The following is a 20,331-nucleotide window of genomic DNA, read 5'->3' as shown; positions in this document are numbered from 1 at the left end:
AATAGCAATTAAGATGTATTTTACAGAATTTCTAAGAGATCTATGTTAAATTAGGATCTCCTGTTTATTCACACAGATTTGTCATGTTAGAGAATGTGTATCTTTAATAGAGTTTACCACAGTTGAATTGTATTCACTGTTTTCAGCTATGGGTGTCTGTAATATGTCCTGGCCTAACTTCAGTATTTCTGTGACACAGGCATCAATGAAGAAAGCTGTTTTTCTTTCCTTCGGTTTATTGATGTCTCGCCAGCAGAAATGGCAAACCTCATGAATCAGGGACATTTAGCCAGGTGAGGACAACATTTTTTTCTCTCTCTTAATAATTACAGGAAAAATACAGGTGATGTTAAGGCATCTTTGTAAACCTGCATTTTCTGTGCCTCTTAGTATTTGTCACTGATGTATCATTAAGGAATAAGTAAACTTACAGAGTTTTCTCCAGGTATAGGGCACCATTATGCGAGGTAATTTTTTATGCCTCTGTCAGAGGAAACCTCTATTACGAAGATTTTATATTCCAAATATACAAGATGGTCAAAGGGCAAGAGAAGAGTTTGCTTAGGATCACGCTGTAGGTTGTTGGTGTTATGAAGCACAAAATCCAGACTTCTAAAGAATGTTTTGTAGTGATGCTCATCAGTTGCACTTGAGCATGTATTTAACACGTGGAATAAGATTGCACTGTGACAGTTGTTCTTTAGCTCCAATCCGTATTGTCTCCTCTCCACACATCCTGTTTTTAATATAGAATTGTATTCCATGGTACAGGCTGAGAATGGTGGATTTTTAACATTTTGAACTGTCTTGACTTGGAAAGGGAGGTGATCTGTTTAAGATGGTGTTTTCCATAAGTGACAGTTCTGTGGCTGACATTTAGTAGCGACTGTAAGAATTTTAAGATTAAAAGCAAGTATGTATTAATAAATGAAGGTGTTTTCTTTAGGGCTTTGTTTTATTCTTTTATTGTTGCAGTTATTTTGGACAACTTGTTTTTCATCTGTGTTTCAGTTGCAGTATAAATATCGCTATCTGAATGATCTTTGTGATAAGTTCTGCATTCGTTATACAGGTTGCTATGAGCAATGCATACGTGGAATAATTTACAGAGAAGTCAGAATGCAGTTTTAGGAAGTATGGCTAACTTGGGCTTGACCCTTTTAAATGAAGTACTTCCAAGTGTATTTTAATTTCATTATTTAGGTTCAGTTTAAGCCAATTTAGAAAAAATGATAATAAGAATAATGTAATTGGCAGATGTCTAGTAAAAATGATTTCCTTCAAGCCAGAACACTGTCAGCCTAAATTTCTGAAAAAAAAAAAAAACAAAAAAACACAACCCCACAATGTTTGTGTCAAATGAAATTATGTAGTTAAATATATTCAAGCTTTTGTTTCACAAAATAGTGAATAAATATATCTGCTGTGTTTTGTTTCAGATGGTTAGCTCTTTTCCTGTCTCTGAAAGCCTCCTACAGGCTCCATCATTTGCGCTCCTGGTTGGAACCAGAAAGAGAGAAACAGCAGAGCTCACATTGTCTAAAGAACAAGGATTTCTTGCTCGATGTAAATTTCCCACTGTCTTTCCCTAACTTGCACAGCTGCACTTTGCTGCAGGTAAGCAAAATAGAGGCATAAGCAAATCCTCATGAGGGAAGAAGCACGAGAACCTTATTGTTGCAAAACTGATGGAAACAGAAACTTGGAAACAAGATAACTTTATTCGTATGCTCTCTTAAATGACGTTCAGAAAAATAGCTTGACTACTGTCTTACTCCTGTATAGCGGTACATTTAAAAACATGTTACGTAAAAATAGTTGAATTAGAAGTCTTAAAAATATTATTGGAATAGCAGAATGAAACTCATGATTTATCAGAGGCAGATTCTGTGCGTAAGCTTGAGAGCTTTCTGTAATTTTTTCTGCGTGTCAGCTGCTCTTCTTCTCAAATTCAATACACTGTAGCAGCAACTGGGATAATCAGAGGCTTCATTTAGCCTAGCAGAGTTTTGGAGTTGGTGGACAAGCATTATCAATAGTGGTCTTTCTACTCTACCGTTTATTTCTGCTGCTGGCTAGTAGATTACAAATGTGTTCATCTTACTGTGTAATGCAAGGTCATTTTCTCTAAACCTTTCTCTAGGATGTGGGTGAATGTTTTGTCACCTTACGACCTAGTTGTTGATTTCTTGGGTTATAATTCCATGAAGTTGTTTCATTGGAAAATAAGACAACAAAAAGATTAGCATTAGGGCCAGGAAAACAGGTAGTGTATAGCTGAAATTCTCCTTTAGTGGCAGTTATAATTGCTGTAAAAAAGTCTTTTCTGAAGCAGTGAGATCTTGCCAAATTTCTCTGGGGAATATTGCTTCACTTCATGAGTCTGCAAGGGGAAAGGAGATAGCCAGAATTCAATTGAATAGCGTGTAAGGGAAGTTGAAATTGAAGACACATAAGCAGTAGGAAACCAACCTTGAGCTTGGTGTCATGTTTTGCATCGTTAGCAGCGAAGCCAACAAAATGAGTCCTCCCAGTTGTCAAACAGAGATCAAGCCAACTGAGTGTGTGTGCCAGTTAACTCTGCCAGTACTGATATTTAAATATTCTGTGATTCCCTGTCTAGCTTGATAAAATGTCTAAACTGTGGATTTGCTTGCAAAATATTTTTTGAAGTTGGGTTTAGCCATTTGAGTACTGTCTGTGTAGTGTTTATCTCTCTGAAACTGTGTTGTAGCTCTGTCCTCTCTTGAGTATGGCCAAGAAAAACTTATGTTGTGGTAAATGTTGCAGCCTAACAGAAAAGAAGTAGAGATGATATCATTGTAGGCCTTTATATATCCTTTGGGTTAGCAGATGTAAATATTGAAATAAAAATTGCTATAGTTTCTTACAGAATGGAAAGTGGGCTTACATTATAGTTGTGAGACGTGGAATATGCACATCTAGCTTTTAATACAAAGAATGAAATAAAAAACAAGCGGGTAGACTTGAGACCCACCTGTACCACAACCTGGCAGGTCTTAGATGTGTAATTTTGTTTCTCCAAATAAATCATTTGTGTTGTTTAATGAAGCCATTACTGATGTCTCTGTGTTTCCCAGGGCTGTGACTGTCATAACTTGTATTTCCCACAGAAAACAGCCAGCTGAGGAGTAAAGTTCATCAGCTTATGCAACACTGCATATTTGTGATAGCCCCAGTAAAGAGAAGGGAAGTTTACCCTTACAATTATGAAGGATTCCTTAGAACTTTTCTAACCTTCATTATAGACAAATTACTACCTGAAATCACTTTAAAATAAGTTATGTTTGCAGAATTGTTCAGATAGCTTATGTATAGAGTATCTTAAAAGTATGCAGAACAAAAATTGGTGTAGAAAAACAAGCAATCCTAAAAGTTTCTTTCTTTTAACAATACACTTTTTTTTAAATCTTGGCCCAGATTTGAGAAATTTTTTATGTAAAACTCCCTGAGGCTTCATCTAGGGCTTCACAAGATAGTAACGTGTAGGGAGTGGGGAGGGGGAGAAACAGAGGAAAAAGGAAATGGTATAAATCTGGAAAGGCTTTTCTTAACTGCTCAGATCAGCATTTCCTATGTAAGAAGCAAACTATGAAAATAAATCAGTAGACAAAAAAAATCCCTTTTTTTTAATGGTTCAGTCTGAAATTGAAGTAACATCTGTCTAAAGGTGGTATGAGTTTCTTCACGTAAGCACAGAAATCCCTTGCATTGTCAGGTCTATTCATTCCCCTTAGCACATCCACATGTGTATTAATTTGTATATGTTGATTTAAGTTAATATGAATTCTGATCTGTCGAGATGACCCCTTCTCTCCTTTGCTTTCCTCATTTTCTTTGCATAAAATCTTAGGGCTGTTAATAAGTTTAGGACGGTGCTGGTAGCCGTAGCCCATATTTATTTACAGCCCTATCTGCTATATAGAAAAGCCTCCTTCAGCAATTACCATGATTGCATGGTTGCAGTAGATATGTATATGCATGTTTGTTTTAACAGTCCTCTTTGTAGATGCTTAGCTTTGTTGTACTGAGGTGTAGGAGCTATTTTAGAGCTATGCCTGTGTTCTGCTCTGTATCCTTATCCAGGCTTTTCCATGTGGGTGACCGATGGCGAGCTGGTTTCCGCTGTGCCTGTCCTATCTGGTGTCTGCTGTGTCCATGAATACTTGATGCCTGTGTATGGCAGGGCATTCATATTGGAGTGTTTCTCATGATTTGTGCACAGGAAGTGTGGCGGTGAAAAGTAGATTTATGCCCATGTACAAGAACTGCTTCTAATACATTGTGCATGAAAAAATAATACTTTTATTTTGGGTACCTTCTCAGAATTTTTCTCTTCGCTTCTTCCTGTGTACTTCTAGTACCAGCTATACCTCCTGTGTATGGGCCAGGGAAGAAATGGACTTTAGCCTGAAGTAGCTCTTCTGAGTCTGACTAATAGCTTGCTGTTGCTAAGAGAAGCTGCTCTTCCACTCTGACCTTTGCTTTCAGTTCTTTACTCCCAACTGCTGGATCCTGCCTCCTCTGATGTATGCCCTTGCACTCAGGTCCTGCATGAGCCAGCTGCAACAATTTTCTGTCAGTTGAATTTGTTCTCTGATTTTACGTATAGCTGAATTTTTGGTACTCAGATGTGTAAGCTGTCCACTGCTGTGTATCCCCAGTCCTGCACTGTGCACTGTGCTATTTCAGCACAGTCTGTTTTACCAGGTGGTGAAAAGGATCGCAGAACTAATGTGGAGTGGACAAGCAAAGGGTTTGTTTTCATCTTCATCCACTTCTTAATGTGCAGACAGCTATGCCAGCAAGCAGAAGGGGTTCTGTAGGTGTTGGAGTGAACGTGTGAAGCAGTTTCTACTTAAGGTAGTGTTACTGATAAAGAATTGCAGCTGAGTAAGAGCCTGGTTAGGATCATGTTATCTCATGTGGCTCAAGCTTTGACCAGGGCTTTTTAGCCCTGCTGAGTGTCAGTGAAAGTCCATTGTCAGCTCTTACTCTTCAGATGTCTTACACAGAGGAGCAGATGTTCAGTCAGAGTTGGAACTTTTTGCTTGACCACAGGTTGCATTGGTATCAGCTGAAAGATCAGCTTATGTTCTAGGATTGTTTGTATTTCATAGGTGATCATAGCATTTATGTACAATAAGGCTATTTATCTCCCTTGTCAGGAGATTCCATATTATTCTGCTTATCTCTTTTGCATTTAGAGTAATCTAAGGATTACACTATTTTCTTTTGTTTTCTTCTTTTGAACTGCAAACTCACCCTATCAATGGAAAGATCTGCTGATGGTATATTGATTTTAACTAGTGGAGTCACCCATGTGCTAGCCATCTGCTTCTTGTTCAGCACATCTACATCTAGAAATAGGGCCAGGAATGTGTGGTCCATGGTAGGGTACTGCTGTGGGTATTTGGATGTTTTCTAACATTTTTGAGATACTCTGGATATACACTTTCTTAAGTGTGGCTTGATGTTTAGAGTTTCAGGCTCTGGGATTTTAGAAAATTGGGAGTTCCTGTCAATTGAAAGTAGCATACTGTGAACTTTGGTGTAGTAGGATCTGGGGCAGAACAATGTTGAAGCTTTAGGTGCTGTTCACATTTTACTTAAGTGAACTGCTATAATTGTCTGGAGGGCATGTGCTGTGATCCTATAGCAGCAAGAAGTTCGCCTCTTAATGTTTGTTTTTTTGTTGCTTGTTTTCTGTAGTATGCAGAATAATGATCTCATGTTCTTGCTGTCGTAATTACCTCGGATGTAACAATTGGTTGGTAAGAATGTAGAAAAGCTAGAATAAAAACGAAGTAGCAGAAATGGCTTAGTCTATAAGCAATTCATTTAATCATTTGGTGCAGATATTAACAATAATAACAGAAATATAACTGATGCACACAGAGAAAATTTAGTTCTGTAGTCTCGTTTTTCTGAGTAGTTGGGCATCTTCAAAGAACTGTCCTTAAACTTCAGTGTTGATTGAATGGTCCCTGCTTATCATCAAGGACAGTCAGTATATTGTTCTGTATCAAAAGGGCATTGATGCTCTTGCAAATTCCACATTCTACACATTGGTATGTTCATGTGTCAGTAAGTGTGCCAGCACCTTGAAAGTTTTGGGGGTAACTTTCAGAGCCTTTTTGCACAGGAAGGAAAAAAAAAGTTGGAAAAAATCTATGTCTAAAGATTGTCCAATGTTACCTAGTGTCTTAAGTTTTTTTTTTCCCTGCTAGATTTCATTTTTCCCATGCTTCAGAATAAATAAAGGTGCATCTAGAAAATGGCTTGAGAGTTAGATCTACTGGAATATTCCCTCGTTATAAAAGCTAAGGTCAGAGGGTTCAAAAAATGGGAAAAAAAAAAAAAAACTGGTTTCTAGCCCCAAATGAGTGTAAAGGTAAATATGGATATGAGCTATGCTGATTTCAGGCATTTCAGTATTTTAACACTGCGATAATTGCATGGAGATCTTGTACGTTGTCACTGCAGAAGATGTGTAGAGTTTCCTCTTTCCTAGAAAAATACTTGGAGAGTGTTTTCTTTTTCTGTCTTTCTCATGAGTGATGACAGGATTTGAGAGGAGTTTTTCGTTAGAGACACAATAACTTCTCAATTTTAATTTTGTTTTTAGAACCTTGTGTTCAGTAGCCACTGTGAAGCAGTTACTGGCTATTCAGATCATGTCATACATCGAAGGAGATCAGCTACCTCATGTGTACGGTGCTGCCAGGTGACTGAGCTGCCGTCCTTCCTGTGCATAGCCAGTCCACGGGTAAGTCCAAGTGAAGTTAATAAAGTATGTATTTTCTATTGTGTTTTAAATCTTGTTAGAATTGTGTCGTAGGAACAGGATGATCTATTGCTTTCTTGTGGTTGGGTAAAATTGTTGTGAGGATATCCTTTTGCTACTGTATTCTATAGTCCTTTTTTTCATAGAGGAAGTGACTGCAGTGGCTGTTGAAGGGAAAAGGAAAGTTGTGAGATGCACCCAACAGGAATTATTTTGACATATACAGATTTCACTTTCTCTCCTAATAACAAAAGCAGTAAAATTACAGAAAAAGATTGCAAAGTAGATTTTTCCTATATAATCTAATGGGAGTGTAGGTATGATATGAATGGAATGGGGTGATTGATGGATTCTCATGACAAAGGGAGCTAAGAAGTAATGCTTTTTTGAAAAGGATACTGAGTTTATCTTGTTGCATCAGCTTATGCTTCAGAAAAGAAACACCAAATTGTAGTATAAAAGGACTAAGTAGAAAGTCTTAAGGTTTTCTAGGTCTTCTGGATGTTGGATGGTACTGCTTGGGATTGTGTATCAACTAGTAACTGAATTTTGAAATTACTTTAGATGAAGATTTCTGGGCTGACACAGGAGACCTTCAGAAGTCTGTGGCTATTGTGTTGCTGGATCTTGGCAAAGCTTGACAAAATGTACTTACGATTCAAATCTGGGCTTGAATCTACCATTTGTCATCATAATAGATAAGCATATCTATAGAGAGTTTCCACCTTCAGAATAACCTTTTGTAAAAAAGGAGGTTCTGACCCGTGCTCTTGCTAAAAGATAAATTACTGAATGTTGTTTCTCCTTAATCGCCTGGGTGAACATCAGTTTTGAGGAAACAGCTGAAAGTAAGATAAACATGCAATGGATGCCACTGTGCTGGGTTTTATAGCACGCTGAGTGAGTTACAGAGGTAAAGTTCCACAGAAGTGTCTGGCAGTATGTAGTTAATTTGAGAGGTTGTGTCTCTAGATTACTTCTTCTCTACCATGTAGTTCTTTGCTCTTCTTAAGTTGGTGAATGAAGTCATGTAGTCACGGTATCTTGAAATCAACTAACAATAATTAATACCACACACTTATCTTGCATTGCTTCACGGTCAAATAAAAGACAGGAAAAAAAAAAAAAAAAAACCCTTTCTTTTTCCTGCAGGAAATTAATCATACTGTTCCAATTTTTTTTCTGTACACTATCCCATACCCAAGATTTCCCCCAGTCAGCCTCTTGCTCCTGAGGAAGTCCTGCTGTAAGTGAACAGTAAGCATCGGTGGGACTTAGAATGAGGATGGACATCTGCTTCAAGTTAATTTGAAGCAGTAACAAGTCAATAAAATCCCTATAATTTTAAGAGACGTCTTAATACTGTTTATGATGATACAAAAGCAGTTTAATAGCAGAAGACTCTTATTACCAGACTATCCAAATGTTACGTTCTTTAATCAGCGTGGATGTTATTGAGGCAGCCTCATCAAAATGTGGCTGCCTGTATCTTTATATGTTAGCATCTGGAGAAGGGAGGATGGCTGTTAGGTCTCTACTTACCACGTGTGTGCTGCTTCTTGAGCTGAATTCATCTGCACCTTCAGTCCTAAGGGCCAGAAATACAACTTAGTTTTTCGAAGTCACATATCACCACCCGGTCACAACATACTGCCTGGCTTGATGACAAGCAGTGACTCCCTTTTCCTTTAAATTCCTTCAAATTTCCAAGGAAAAGATTGGTCACTCTTTATGCTTGAAATTGAATTACTTCTGAAGAATGTGTTGAATACTACCTAAATATTGGGAAGGGAAGAGACAGGTTTAGAAGGCCAGGTTTGAAGGGAAGGGTGAGGGGAGATCCTGTCTGACGCTTATTCTAGTGAATAAAGGTACTTGTTTTGAGTTGGCTAGCGTAGAAAAATGATTAAATGGAAGCATTACTTTTTGTTTCTAGGAATACAAAGACTTAATTTTATGCTTGTTTGAAACTTTTGGCAGGACTGTACAGGACTTGAACTAGCAAAGAGGACATATTCTCAGGAACTATAGCCTTCTGTTGTTGTTTGACCTGTGATGAATTTTGAGAAGTTAATGGGGCGAATGATAGAAATAGGAGTGTGTGTTTATGTAGCAGCTATTTGCGGGGGAAGGGGCTATTGGTGAGGGTGATTTAGCAGTGTAATTTCCCTTCTACAAGAGGCAATTTGCCTGAGTGCAGATAGGGCTAAATCATAGAAAGTTGAGATACACAGAGTTCGTCTCAAGGCTGTCTCCTAATAGCGCTTCCTTTAGGGTAGGTATTGCAGATTATCTGTACTTGAAGGAGTGTTCCAGTCTATCCTCTATAGAAATAGGAACTGAAAAGTGATGGCTAATAGTATCCCTTAAAAGAAACAGTACGAATCTCTGCCATAGTTTGCAGTGGGCAGCAGTGCTGAGGCAACAAAATTTGAATTTTGAATTGAGAGGTTTTGCGCTCTTGCACAAAAGACAGTCTCATGCTTGGACTACAGGTGGCAGTGCAAGACAGCATCAACCCCAGTGCCGTTTAGTAAGTGGTGGAAATGTGTACAAAGCCTTACTTAATGAAGTCCCTTTCACTTTGCAGAGTTGCATGCAACTTACAAGACAGCCTAATTTAAAAATAGCTCTCGGCATCTTGCAGAACAGTGTCTTTGCAATTACTGCTAAGATTTTGTATGCCTTTTTGGTTTTTGTTTCAGTATGTCCTATCATTGTTCTTGTGAATCTGTTTAAACAAGCGATTGGTACTTGCAAAGATAAATCTGTTTGTGAAATGAATTTGTTCCTATGAAAAGAGCTCCTGTGAAACAGGAGTAGACGATAGGTTTCTATCAAAAAGTTCTTGCTTAATATCACCTATTTCGAGTTAGCTGGTAAATGTCCAGAGAGGAGTAGACAGCATATAAGATATCAGATAGCTATAAGATAATGGGACAATTGAAACCTGAAATTATCAAACCTGTTCCCACATGTTCTTAGTTCTCCAGAAGCTCAGCTGCTTACTGTTTAGCATCAAAACCTACAGATTCCCCTAGTATTTCTTACTGTGCTGCTCTGTCTCCATCTTAAAATGTGAAGATTTTCAAAACTTTGGTTTCTTTTATTCATTACTTTTTTTTCCCTCGTGTAGTGTGTTCATTTTCCAGAGTTTTAGGATTCATGAATGTTTGAAACATAGCGTAATTTACCTGGTAAATATTTTTTTTTAGTTTTATTTCTGAAATAAGAACAACAATGACTTATAAAGTAGTGATATATTTGCTGTCAGGTAACCTACAAAGTACTGCAAATTTATAATTTTTCTCTCTTAATTCCCATACTGAAAGGCTAACTGTGTAATACTAAATTTTAGTTTAATTTTTAAGTGAGCTTACAACGTATTAATGAATCTCTTGATAGTCATAGTTTTAAATTATCACATGAATTTCTGTCGGGGACAATTTGTAGTTTTCGTATCTGCTAGGTAAACACTTCATTGTGAAGAGCAAAAAAAAATTAGGCAAAATGAAAGATGCAGCAAGAATATTGTTCTTTTACTGTCAGCTTTGCTATCAGTTTTATAGCAATTGGTACAAGATAGTGCTTATCAAAAGGCAAATAGTCCATGCCTGATTGTTCATGGGGCTTTTTTTGTGGGGAAGGAAGATGCTTCATCTTTCTTTGTTTTAAACCAATTTAAGGTTGTTTTCCATTTGTACGTGCTGGAATAATGTGGCTTTTTAAAATTTGAACCAGTGTGAAGGTGTCTGAAGTGAGATTTGCGGATGAGGATGAAGGACAACCAGAACAAGAATGTTGATTATGGTTTTACTTACAGGTAACAGCTGTGCCACTGGAGTTCTATTGCAATGATCGAAGTGCAGAATATGAGCGCAGAGCACTAAGGGAAGGAGGAAGTCTTGAAGCAAAGCAGTGTGTAGTCAATGGAGCCCCTGAATTAGCAGCTGACTGGCAGAAACAAAGCTCCCAGTTCTTCCCAGAATGTCCAGGAGGACTGCTGGGGATCCGGCCTCAGAACGGCTGGTCTTTCATCAGGATACCAGGTGAGTTTGGAGCTTATCATGGAATAGAGGTGAGGTAAATAAGGCCATCTGTTCTTTGGTGGTCATGCTGCTTGCTTATGGTTTTTGTTCTGTTTTGTTTGCTCCTCCTGAGTGAAAGTTAACTCTGGTATCTTAAAAAACACTGTGATTTCACATCCTTTGTAAAGCTGTCAATGGAGACTGAACAAGTCTACTACAGACTTTTCTAATGCTTACAAACCTCTCTTTGCATGTCAGTCCTCAAAGTGTGTGTAAAGAGGTGGGTTTGCTAAATAAACCACAGTCCACTCAGATAACCAAGCAGTAACTTGAGGTTGGAGATAGGGATATTGCAGGAAAAGTTTTGGTCATACTTTGCCTCCTGGTAATGCTGGAAGACCGTTGTACTGATTGAAGGTATTTTGTTGTTCTTGTTAGTGAAAGGACAAAAACTACTCGTAGCAATTTGCCATGAGAAGGATGGATACAGGGACCTAGTTCAGATGAAATTTTCCCAGAAAACAAGGCATGCAGGATTTGTTGAGTTGAAACAGAGAAGACTTGTTCATATTTCCTAGTAAAGTGAGAAATGTAAATGTAAGTGCATGTCACTTTTTCGTGGAATTAGGATAAAATAATTCAAGATTTACTAGAATTTGATTACCAGTACTTCAGTGACTTTCATAAACTGGTCATGGTCTAGTTGTCAGAAGATGGTCCTGAACAGTGAGCAGAGTTCTGCAAAAAGCACTAGAGATCTGAGAGATAGCCAAGAGGAAAAACAGCTTACACTGCCAGATCCTAAGTTATTCCCAGACCCTTTTGGGTCAAGGATGTTTGGCAGGGGAAGTTAGTACAGTAAAAGGAGAATGGCCTTTTGCTTGCTGGAGTCCGGTTTAAGAAAGTACATCCTAAGTACATGGAGTCATTTGAAGAACATGCACGTTTGTACCTATGTAATAGAGAAACTGTTTTTTCATGAGTTTGCATATATTAATGTTTAGTGATTGATTTAATAGTTTCCTTTCTTCAGGAATTCATGGAATCATTTACCAATTACTTAGAAGTAGACGATGAGGAACTAATTAAGGGATAAATTAAGGTAGAAGTCATGGACAGAGAAATGAAGATGACGATGTAGATAAAATTAGAGAGCTGCTTTCTCATGAAGAGACTGAGAATTTTGTCAGCAGAAAAAATGTGTAGAGGAATAATGATGGGGTACAAGAATCTTACAGGAGTGAGTGAATAAGTACAAAGTTTGACAAATTGCTGTCCAAGCACAACAAATAATTTGTTTATGAATCTGGCTTAATCTGAGAGGTGTTGGAGATAAAAGTGGTTGAAAAAAGTAGTTTTGTACAGCTGTGTTTTAATTAGATGGAAACGTGCATTCAAATCTAGACCTGCTCTAAGAGAAGAAGCCACATAATACAGCAGGACATCTGTGTTTATACATGCAGAAGCAGGCACAGTGAGTTCCAGAAAGTTACTGATAGCCTGAAGAAGCCATTTACAAGGCTGAAGACTAGCAAGCGTAAAATGAAGCCATAGGTGTGAAGGTCCACGGTAAATAGGTGACAGGAACAAAGGGGAAACCTCTCTCTCCTAACCCTGATCTATCCTCTTCCAGCCTCGGCGTTCCCAGTGCCCTGGCAGCGGGCTCAGCTGCGATCACTGTGGGAATCTCTTGAGGCTTTTCCTGTTCTTTGAAAGAAAAATGGTCCTGGATTAAATGGCAGGAAGTGTCTGAGTCCTTTTAGCATCGATAAAAAAGCACCGGCCTCGTTGGCTGTTTACTGTGAGAGCCAGCTAGCTCCTCACTGACCCCATTGTGCTGTACAGACTGTCGGGAGGGGAACTAGGGGTGTCAACTGGAACCCAGACTTTATCTCTCTTTCCTCTGCATTTTGCATGCCCAGAGGCACTTTTTCTCATTCTTCAGAGAGCTGTGAGCCCATCTGCAGTCATAGGCTAGAACTCCAGACTGAGGTTATTCTGAGTCATAATCGTTTCTAGCTGTTCCTCCCAGACCATAGGAACCCAAAGTATCTCCTTGTTGATAATTACTGTCCACAGCTGGAGGCAGGAATTTTTTTCAGACTGAAAACCACAGAGTAGAATTTTACAGTTGCTGTCCTTTTGCTCTGATTGGCTTTTACTGTCTGTTATACAGTGCTGAAGAACCCCCCAAAAATGCACCTTGAGGATTGTTCTTTGAGGTGCAATCCAGGACCTCATCACCTGACTGGTTCAAAATTTTAGAAGTTCATTTGATTATACTATTAATATATATATATCAAAATACATTGTCATTGAAAGTTTTCACTGATTATTTAAACTGTAGAATTGCAAATTTTGAAAATCCCATTTAATAAAAGAAGCCCTTTTCTTCCCCCAGGGTAAAAGAAGATGAGAAATAGCAGTGGGAAAAACTAGAGATGGAAGACACTTTTAAAATAATTGCGATGTTTTCCAACCATGGAGCAATAAAGTAGTACATTTTTTGTTAGGACTTTACAAAATCTGTCCTTTCCAGCACTAGGTGGCAGGCTTTAAGCGTGCAAAAACATGTGAGTCTGGAAAACACAGTGACATCGAGATAGTACACTGAAATAGTCAGGCTTATAGTCATACGGTTTTCTCTTCCAAAGATGACAGATCATTTTTTTTGTTGGTTTTGTTTTGCTTTCCTGAAAAAGCTTTCTCATCAGTGCGGTCTGCTCAGATACTGAGATGTTAGACAAATTATGAACTGTTAACTAGATTTTTAGACTGTAAAACCATCTGTAAATCAGTTCTTTTAATTTGCCTTCTATTGCAATTCAAAAGTAGTGACTTATGTAAGGGAGTCTTAAGGAGCCAGTAGCAAAGGACATGCATCATTTCCAGTTAACAAAACTTAATTCTACCTATCATGCCTGTTCTAGAAAAACAGTAGCTTTTTACTTCTGGAAACATGGTGTATTAAACTGAGTCAGTCTAGATTGACTTTTGAACAAACCCTGTTTGTTCTCTCAGTTTCCTTCCAGACAAATGGCTTTTGGTTAATGATCATGTTAGTTTGTCGTGCGTATCTAGACTTTTCATGTTACTTAAGTCTATGTAATTCATTCTGAAATAGCAGGTTGATCAATGAGAATAAAATCAAAATGTCGTGACTTTATGATAATTTAATGGGAAGAATAACATTTACTGTAATGAGTAAGGATTCCTAAATAACGGAAACTCCATTTCCATTTTTATCTAACTGCTGAAGTTAAAAGTTTGGTTTTCCTTAGAGGAATGTATGAAATTATGAACTACTTGTATGCAGTTGAGACTGAGCTCTATTCTAGATTTCAGAGTCATATGCTCTGTTGTAGTTAATATGAATGCCAGCCTGAGGTGTAGTCTTGAGTTTTCCTTACAGTATCTACTTGACATGGCTCTCCAGTTGGTGAATTCCATGAGGTAGTTGGTAATGATTCAAGTAATTATATGCTACTTTCTCCTGGCAAAGCAACAAGATTACCATCAAATGAGATTTTTCTCTATGAAGGGAGAACTAATTAGAAGAAAACAGTGAATATCTGGGTAGGCAAAGAAGCAAAAATGAGCAGAGCTTTTCTGTCTCAAATTTTTAGCTGGTAGAATGCAGAAGGATGGCCATGCACTTAGCAAGGGAGAAAGCATTCACAGCACTATCTTATAGTGCAGATATAATAGCTAATAGTTCTAAGCAACACTGACAGTTCACAGTTTTTTGAATTTCAGAACACAGTGCTGTGGCTTCAGCTTCTGATGTCCTGATATAGATTCCAGTAATTCCAGCATCAAACCCATTATTTATATATAAACTTAAGAATTTCATTTTTCTTGATATCTCAATTGAAAATAGTAAAATGATGAAGAATCCACCGTGTTTCTGGACAAAACTTTGGCTTATTAGTTTTTCCTTCACTGCTGGGAGACTAAGGAGTGAAGCATTCTCAGTTTTTATGCTTTTAACATAAGTTACTGGATACTTGGTTAGTATAAAGTTCTCTTCTGTTGTTGAAAACTTTTGGCCAAAAGAACAACCTTGAGTATAGCCAATTGATCTTTGAAAAACTGGTATGGATCAAGTTTCAGAACTCCCTCACTGCAGGACAAGTTTTTTAATGCGCTGAAATCTTGAAGATTTTTTTTTTCTAGTGCTTCTCATTTTTTACTACTTTTCATAAAGTGATCATAAGCCTCATGTTATTTCAAAGTAATATTTTGAATTACATAGAAGAGCAACTACTTCTCTGCTTTTTCTCAGTAAATGTGGTTGTACATACTAAAATCAAATTAGCACTCTGTACCACATCACTGCACTTGGACGTTCACGGACTTTGTTGGCTGTGATGCTCGTGACCTTTTTTAGGAGCAGTGTTTTCCACTTATAATCTCTATTCATCTTTTCCACTAGTATGGACTTGGTTTTAGCTATACTAAAATGCATTATGCTCAGATGAACAAATTAATTTTTGCATATACCATTTGTTTGAAATATAGTACAGGACTGTCAGCTGCCTCACAGGAAGTTGGATTTTCTTCAGACCATCAGTTAATTTATTCTATGCAGCTAGAATTGTGAGAAGCATTACCTACTGGATATGTTGAAAATATTTGGACTCTGTACTAGCCTGTACCATCTGCAGTTGTCAACTTTCTGTTTTGGCTGTAAACCTAAATTCAGACGCACCAAAGAATAAGGAATGATCAGTGGCCTTTCCAACAGATAATTTTTTTTGGAAGAAAATGTCTCTTCATCCTCTTTCAACAGTAATGTATTGTTTACTGAAGTTTATATAGAGAACATACAAACAGGAAGATCTCCTTCCTGAAAAATACTTCATAAGCAGTGCTGAAATAGAGAGGACATGAAGTGTAAAATCTGCAGTGGCTTACAAGATTGCCATTTGGAAACATTTCTTAAACAAAAGAAAAAAATGGAGAGCAGGGAAGAGAAATAAAAATTAAAGCAGTGCTGTGAAGGGGTAGTTATTTTACAGTGACCTGGAGAACTGGTTTTCACCTTGCTTGTTGGTAATGAGTTTGGTATTGAAACCAGGTTTGTGAGGAATGAGTCTAAAGTTCAGCAGTGGGTGGCAGCAAATGTCCAAAGGACGGCATTATTATGTGGGAAGGGAACTGTAAAGATATATTACACTTGTTGAACTGGTTAGGGTTAATCCTTAGAAGAGAGAAATGACTGTCCAAAGAAGGACTCCGTCTATTTTCATGAGCAGATCAATCTGTGATGAGATTTTGCCAAGTGGATAAGTTCGTGTAGTCCCATCCCAGCAAACAAAAGTTACTGTCAGCAGCATGACGGTGTGTGCCAAACAGAAGGAATGTTGCCATCTCTATTGTCTCCACTCATTGCTTTAGAAATTACAATGTTGTAAAGTGCTAGCAAAACTTAGAACTTGCTTAAACTATTGCTTGTAGCTATTCTGACTGTACTACTTACTTTTTCTTCCATTTCTTCCTAGACAAAGAGAGTCTGATCACTGACAGTGGAAAACTTCATGCTCTTGACCTTCTGTTGACACGGCTGAAATCTCAAGGACACAGAGTTCTTATCTACTCTCAGATGACACGGATGATTGACTTACTGGAGGTAAGAGAGCTGTAGCCTACAGGAGGCAAATTCTGAAGGTGCAAATACTGAAATTTGGATGCAGCAAGTGTGACTTAAAATTATTACACTGAGAGTTACCCAACAATGCATTAATGTGAGTATATAAGATCTGCCATGCAGAGTTAGACTGAAGGTCTGGGTTCTTGTTGAACTTCCAGAAGAGTACAACATGGATGGTTAGGGGAAGATGTATAAGAATAGTGATACTTCACAGTTATTCTCTATGTCCAGTATTTTGCAGCTAGAGGGCTTTCTGAGCCAGATTTAGCTTCAGTATGAAATTTTTTAGTTACATCTTGAGTCTTTGTAAATTTTTGTTGCTCGCACTGCCCTGTGGAGAGATGTTGCATGGCTTAATTACCCTCTTTTGCTGGTTCTGAGCTGCTTTTTTCTAGTTTCTTTTGATGCCCATGTATGGGAAGGAAAAGTGAGAACAATTATTAATTTTCCACTGTTAATGTTCCTGGTAATTTCACGGACCTTTACTGTTTCCCTCAGTCATCTCATTCCAGCGCAGAAATTTGATAGACATTAAGAGGTTATCTGGCATATATGATAGGAAAGAAATTGGTAACTAAGTGATACTCATTATTTAAATACAGCCAGTCTGCCTTAAAAGAAAAAAAAAATCACTATTTGATTAGCAGCTATGCCACTAAAGACCTAGTCTAAAATGACATTAGTGAGAGGCTTATTAATTTTATTTCCTATTTGTAATACTTACAGTGCTTTGAAAAAAAAAAAAATGCCTCTTTCTCTGGACTTCTGCTGAAGACAGCAAAGTTTGGGTTTTTCATTGGATCTGGAAAAAAAAGATTATCTTGTGTTGTAGTGCTTCTGTCCTTTATCAATGAAGGATTAGTCATAGTAGCTTTTATGACTATCTAATTCTGAGTAAGAAAATAGGAAACTTGATGTTCATTAGTTTCAAAGAGATAAAGCTTTATGACTGAATACATAACAGATAGGAAGCTATTTGCATTTGGCAGTGTAATTTCAGTCCTGATAAAACCTGAAGGTCCTGTGATCCTTCAGCTGTTTGTTCTAGATGTACATGGGCTCCCTCAGCAGTGTTTTACATGAGCTGTTGTCTTCTCCACGAGAAGAGAACAAATGAAAAGCCTGATCTAATAGCTGCCTGAGTCTTGTATGAGCAGGAGTGTATTTAAGGTCAGCAGTTAATAGTGCAGTAACTCATCACAAGCTATGAAGAAAAGCAGAGACTGCATGGTTGCAATTCTGTATCTCAGCTCTTTCCCTAGCATTGTTTTCTATGCCTCTTCTATTTTTTTCCGGTAAATGTTGGACATGGTCCAGGTTTGTTGCCACCGTGTGTTACACCATGAAGCTCATCAAGCTGAGTGTTTGGTCCTTCTTTCTTTTCTATTGGCATTCCATTGTAAAGGCTTGGGAGCACACCATTTTGTTATTGTACCTCCTAAATGTTCAACTTCACCTGTTCAGCACTGTTACCCAAATAAGCCACTTACCAAGTCCTCTGTTTTAGTTTTCTCCCACCATGTAACGTAAGTTGAAGCTAAGCAAGCTGTAAGTGAAGGAAGGACTCTGCTATCCCTCTTTTGCAAGGATTTTCTTACAGTAGATCTTTTCTTTTTTTTTTTTCCTTGCCAGTGATATCAAAATGCATCCCCTCAGTCTACTTGCATGTAAAAGCATAAGATGTCCTGTTTCTTTTAACAGTATTTTGATGGTGTGAGTGTAACTGCTATTATTATATTGTACTAGCTTAATCTGTGCATGGCAGAGAGCACAAAGCACACTGTTTACAAAGTTAACATTTGTTTGATTTAACTTCAGCTGAAGAACTATGGGTTAGTTCTGTTGCCATGGAATGGCAGATATAAATGCAAAGAGGAAAAAGATTTTCTTTTGGCAGAAAGAGAGAAAGTATAATTTCAGTGTTGTTATTTCAGACAGATGTGTATTTCATACCTTCTTAGATTAATGTCGCGTGCGTTTGTTTTTTTCCAGTGTGATTTTTTTCTCCTGTATGGAAGACTAATTGTTAATGATTTCAGTGGGAATCGTAATGCATTCACGTGATGAGGACTCAAATTATATTCTGCATGAAGTCAGATGCATTAATTATACATTACCAAACGTTTATTGGTTGTGTTAAAACGTAACAGTACTTGGTCTGGACTATGAAATAAGATAAAGGGAAAAAGCACAGCTTTTGAGAAAACTGTCAGTGTTGAAGACTCAAGGAGCGCTTACTTTATAGCTTATTCTTCTGTAGATTTTGTGGTAGTGAAAATGCCTAAGGTCTAGGATAAATCACTTGACCGAATGGAAGTTGTCTTCTATTTGTGGAGAAGTTTGGTTAGAAGATGCTGATGGGGAGGTGGTAATAACGAGATGAGGGAATACTAGAAGATGTTGAAATACTAAATCAGTGTAAAGGCAGATAGAGACAGCGAGAAACAAATGGAAAGAGAAAGCCCATGTGATAATTGAAAAAGGGTTCATCAGATTTGGAGAAAAGGTCACATAGTACCTAATTGACAACTGTATTGCTCTGGTTTCGCTTGATGGCAGAAAGCTGTTACAGACATGGAATAAATCGATAATAAATTAGGGCTTGAGTGTCTGTGTGGCTAAGCAGCCGTTCTTTACTTTAGAATTCTGTTGTTGTGCTCCATAAATCCTACAAGCTATGAGCCCTGCTTTGCAAAGGTAAACCAGACGTGACTTTGGGCCTCTTCAACATTGTTAATCTTATTTTCCTATTCTTCTCTTTAATCTGCTACACGTTGAAGCTTCTGTCTAGTACAACAGTCTTTTTCTCGGGTTCCTTATAGCGTGGCAGCTTTTTCACCTCTTCTGCGGTGATGAAGTAAAATGAAGGAGAAATGGGAGCCCTAAGGATAGGTGAAGAGGAGAACTGAGCATGGTACTATCAGAGGGTTCGTTAGAGTGCAAATACTGCCATGTCTTCACACTGCACAGCAGTATATCTGCTGAATGTTGGAGCTTGGAAAAAGATGAATCCAATAGTTCTTGCTGCTAAAGCACCATCTGTTTCCTTTCTGTCTTCATTTGCAATCACAGCAACTAGAAAAGAGACACATGCACCAGCAGAGTTAAATCTAACAAATACAACCAGTAGGAGTTGCATCTTGTCAGCCAAGGCTCGCAGTGTTAAAATATCAGAGGGTATATTTGTAAAGAAACTGTAAAAGATGTATGTATAGCCTGAAGAGCTTTCTGTGTAATTCAGATTGTATTGATAGTTGCACAGTTACCAGAAAATGCTTAGTATTTTAGAGCATGAAAAACATGTTTCATTGGAAGTCTTTTGCCTACAGCATTTCTGGTTGATGCTGTTTGATTTTTGTCCCAGGTAATGGGTTCGGTTCTGCTACTGAGAGCTAACACCAGTATTTCAGTGTGTTCAGTGAGATTCATGGGCTCTTTATCACTGAGATAAAGCCTGACCAGGTGTTAGTGCACAGTGCTAGGTTTTTAAAACCTCTGGTTAGATGGTTCCTAATCTACAGGCAGCAGGTACCAGTGGTTAGTTAGAAGAGGTTCACTGACACAGTGAAAGCTCAGGATTTGGTAGAAGTTTAGGCTTTGTGAGTTTCATAGATTAATGATTTTTATTTATTTAACAGATTTGTTTGTAGAAAAAGGCACGTACTTCAACAACATTTGTCTGCAGCCCAACTCTGAAATGACATCATCGTTCATCTCTTACTTTACACAAAATGCAAAAACCGTGACATTATTAAGGGTAGTTTTCATTTCTGAAATAATAAAGTATTGTTTGCGTAAGATTGCTTATAGCATCTACCAGTGACATTTAGGTGTTTTTCCCT

The 20,331-nt window shown here is 37.8% G+C and overlaps 1 protein-coding gene across 1 annotated transcript in view; it reads left to right on the top strand.

Moving 5' to 3' along the window:
* Nucleotides 1-20,331, top strand: part of INO80 (INO80 complex subunit) — a 56,613-nt gene that overhangs the window by 23,868 nt on the left and 12,414 nt on the right. The window contains exons 22-26 of the mRNA XM_021402279.1: nucleotides 200-293; nucleotides 1,440-1,617; nucleotides 6,650-6,790; nucleotides 10,632-10,857; nucleotides 16,341-16,468. Coding sequence (XP_021257954.1) covers nucleotides 200-293; nucleotides 1,440-1,617; nucleotides 6,650-6,790; nucleotides 10,632-10,857; nucleotides 16,341-16,468 — 767 coding nt within the window. The remainder of the gene's footprint in view (nucleotides 1-199; nucleotides 294-1,439; nucleotides 1,618-6,649; nucleotides 6,791-10,631; nucleotides 10,858-16,340; nucleotides 16,469-20,331) is intronic.

This window comes from Numida meleagris, chromosome 6, assembly GCF_002078875.1.
Source record: "Numida meleagris isolate 19003 breed g44 Domestic line chromosome 6, NumMel1.0, whole genome shotgun sequence".
Lineage (NCBI taxonomy): Eukaryota > Metazoa > Chordata > Aves > Galliformes > Numididae > Numida > Numida meleagris.
The sequence above is the reverse complement of the archived record's forward strand: the minus strand, read 5'-3'. Positions and strand labels throughout refer to the sequence as shown.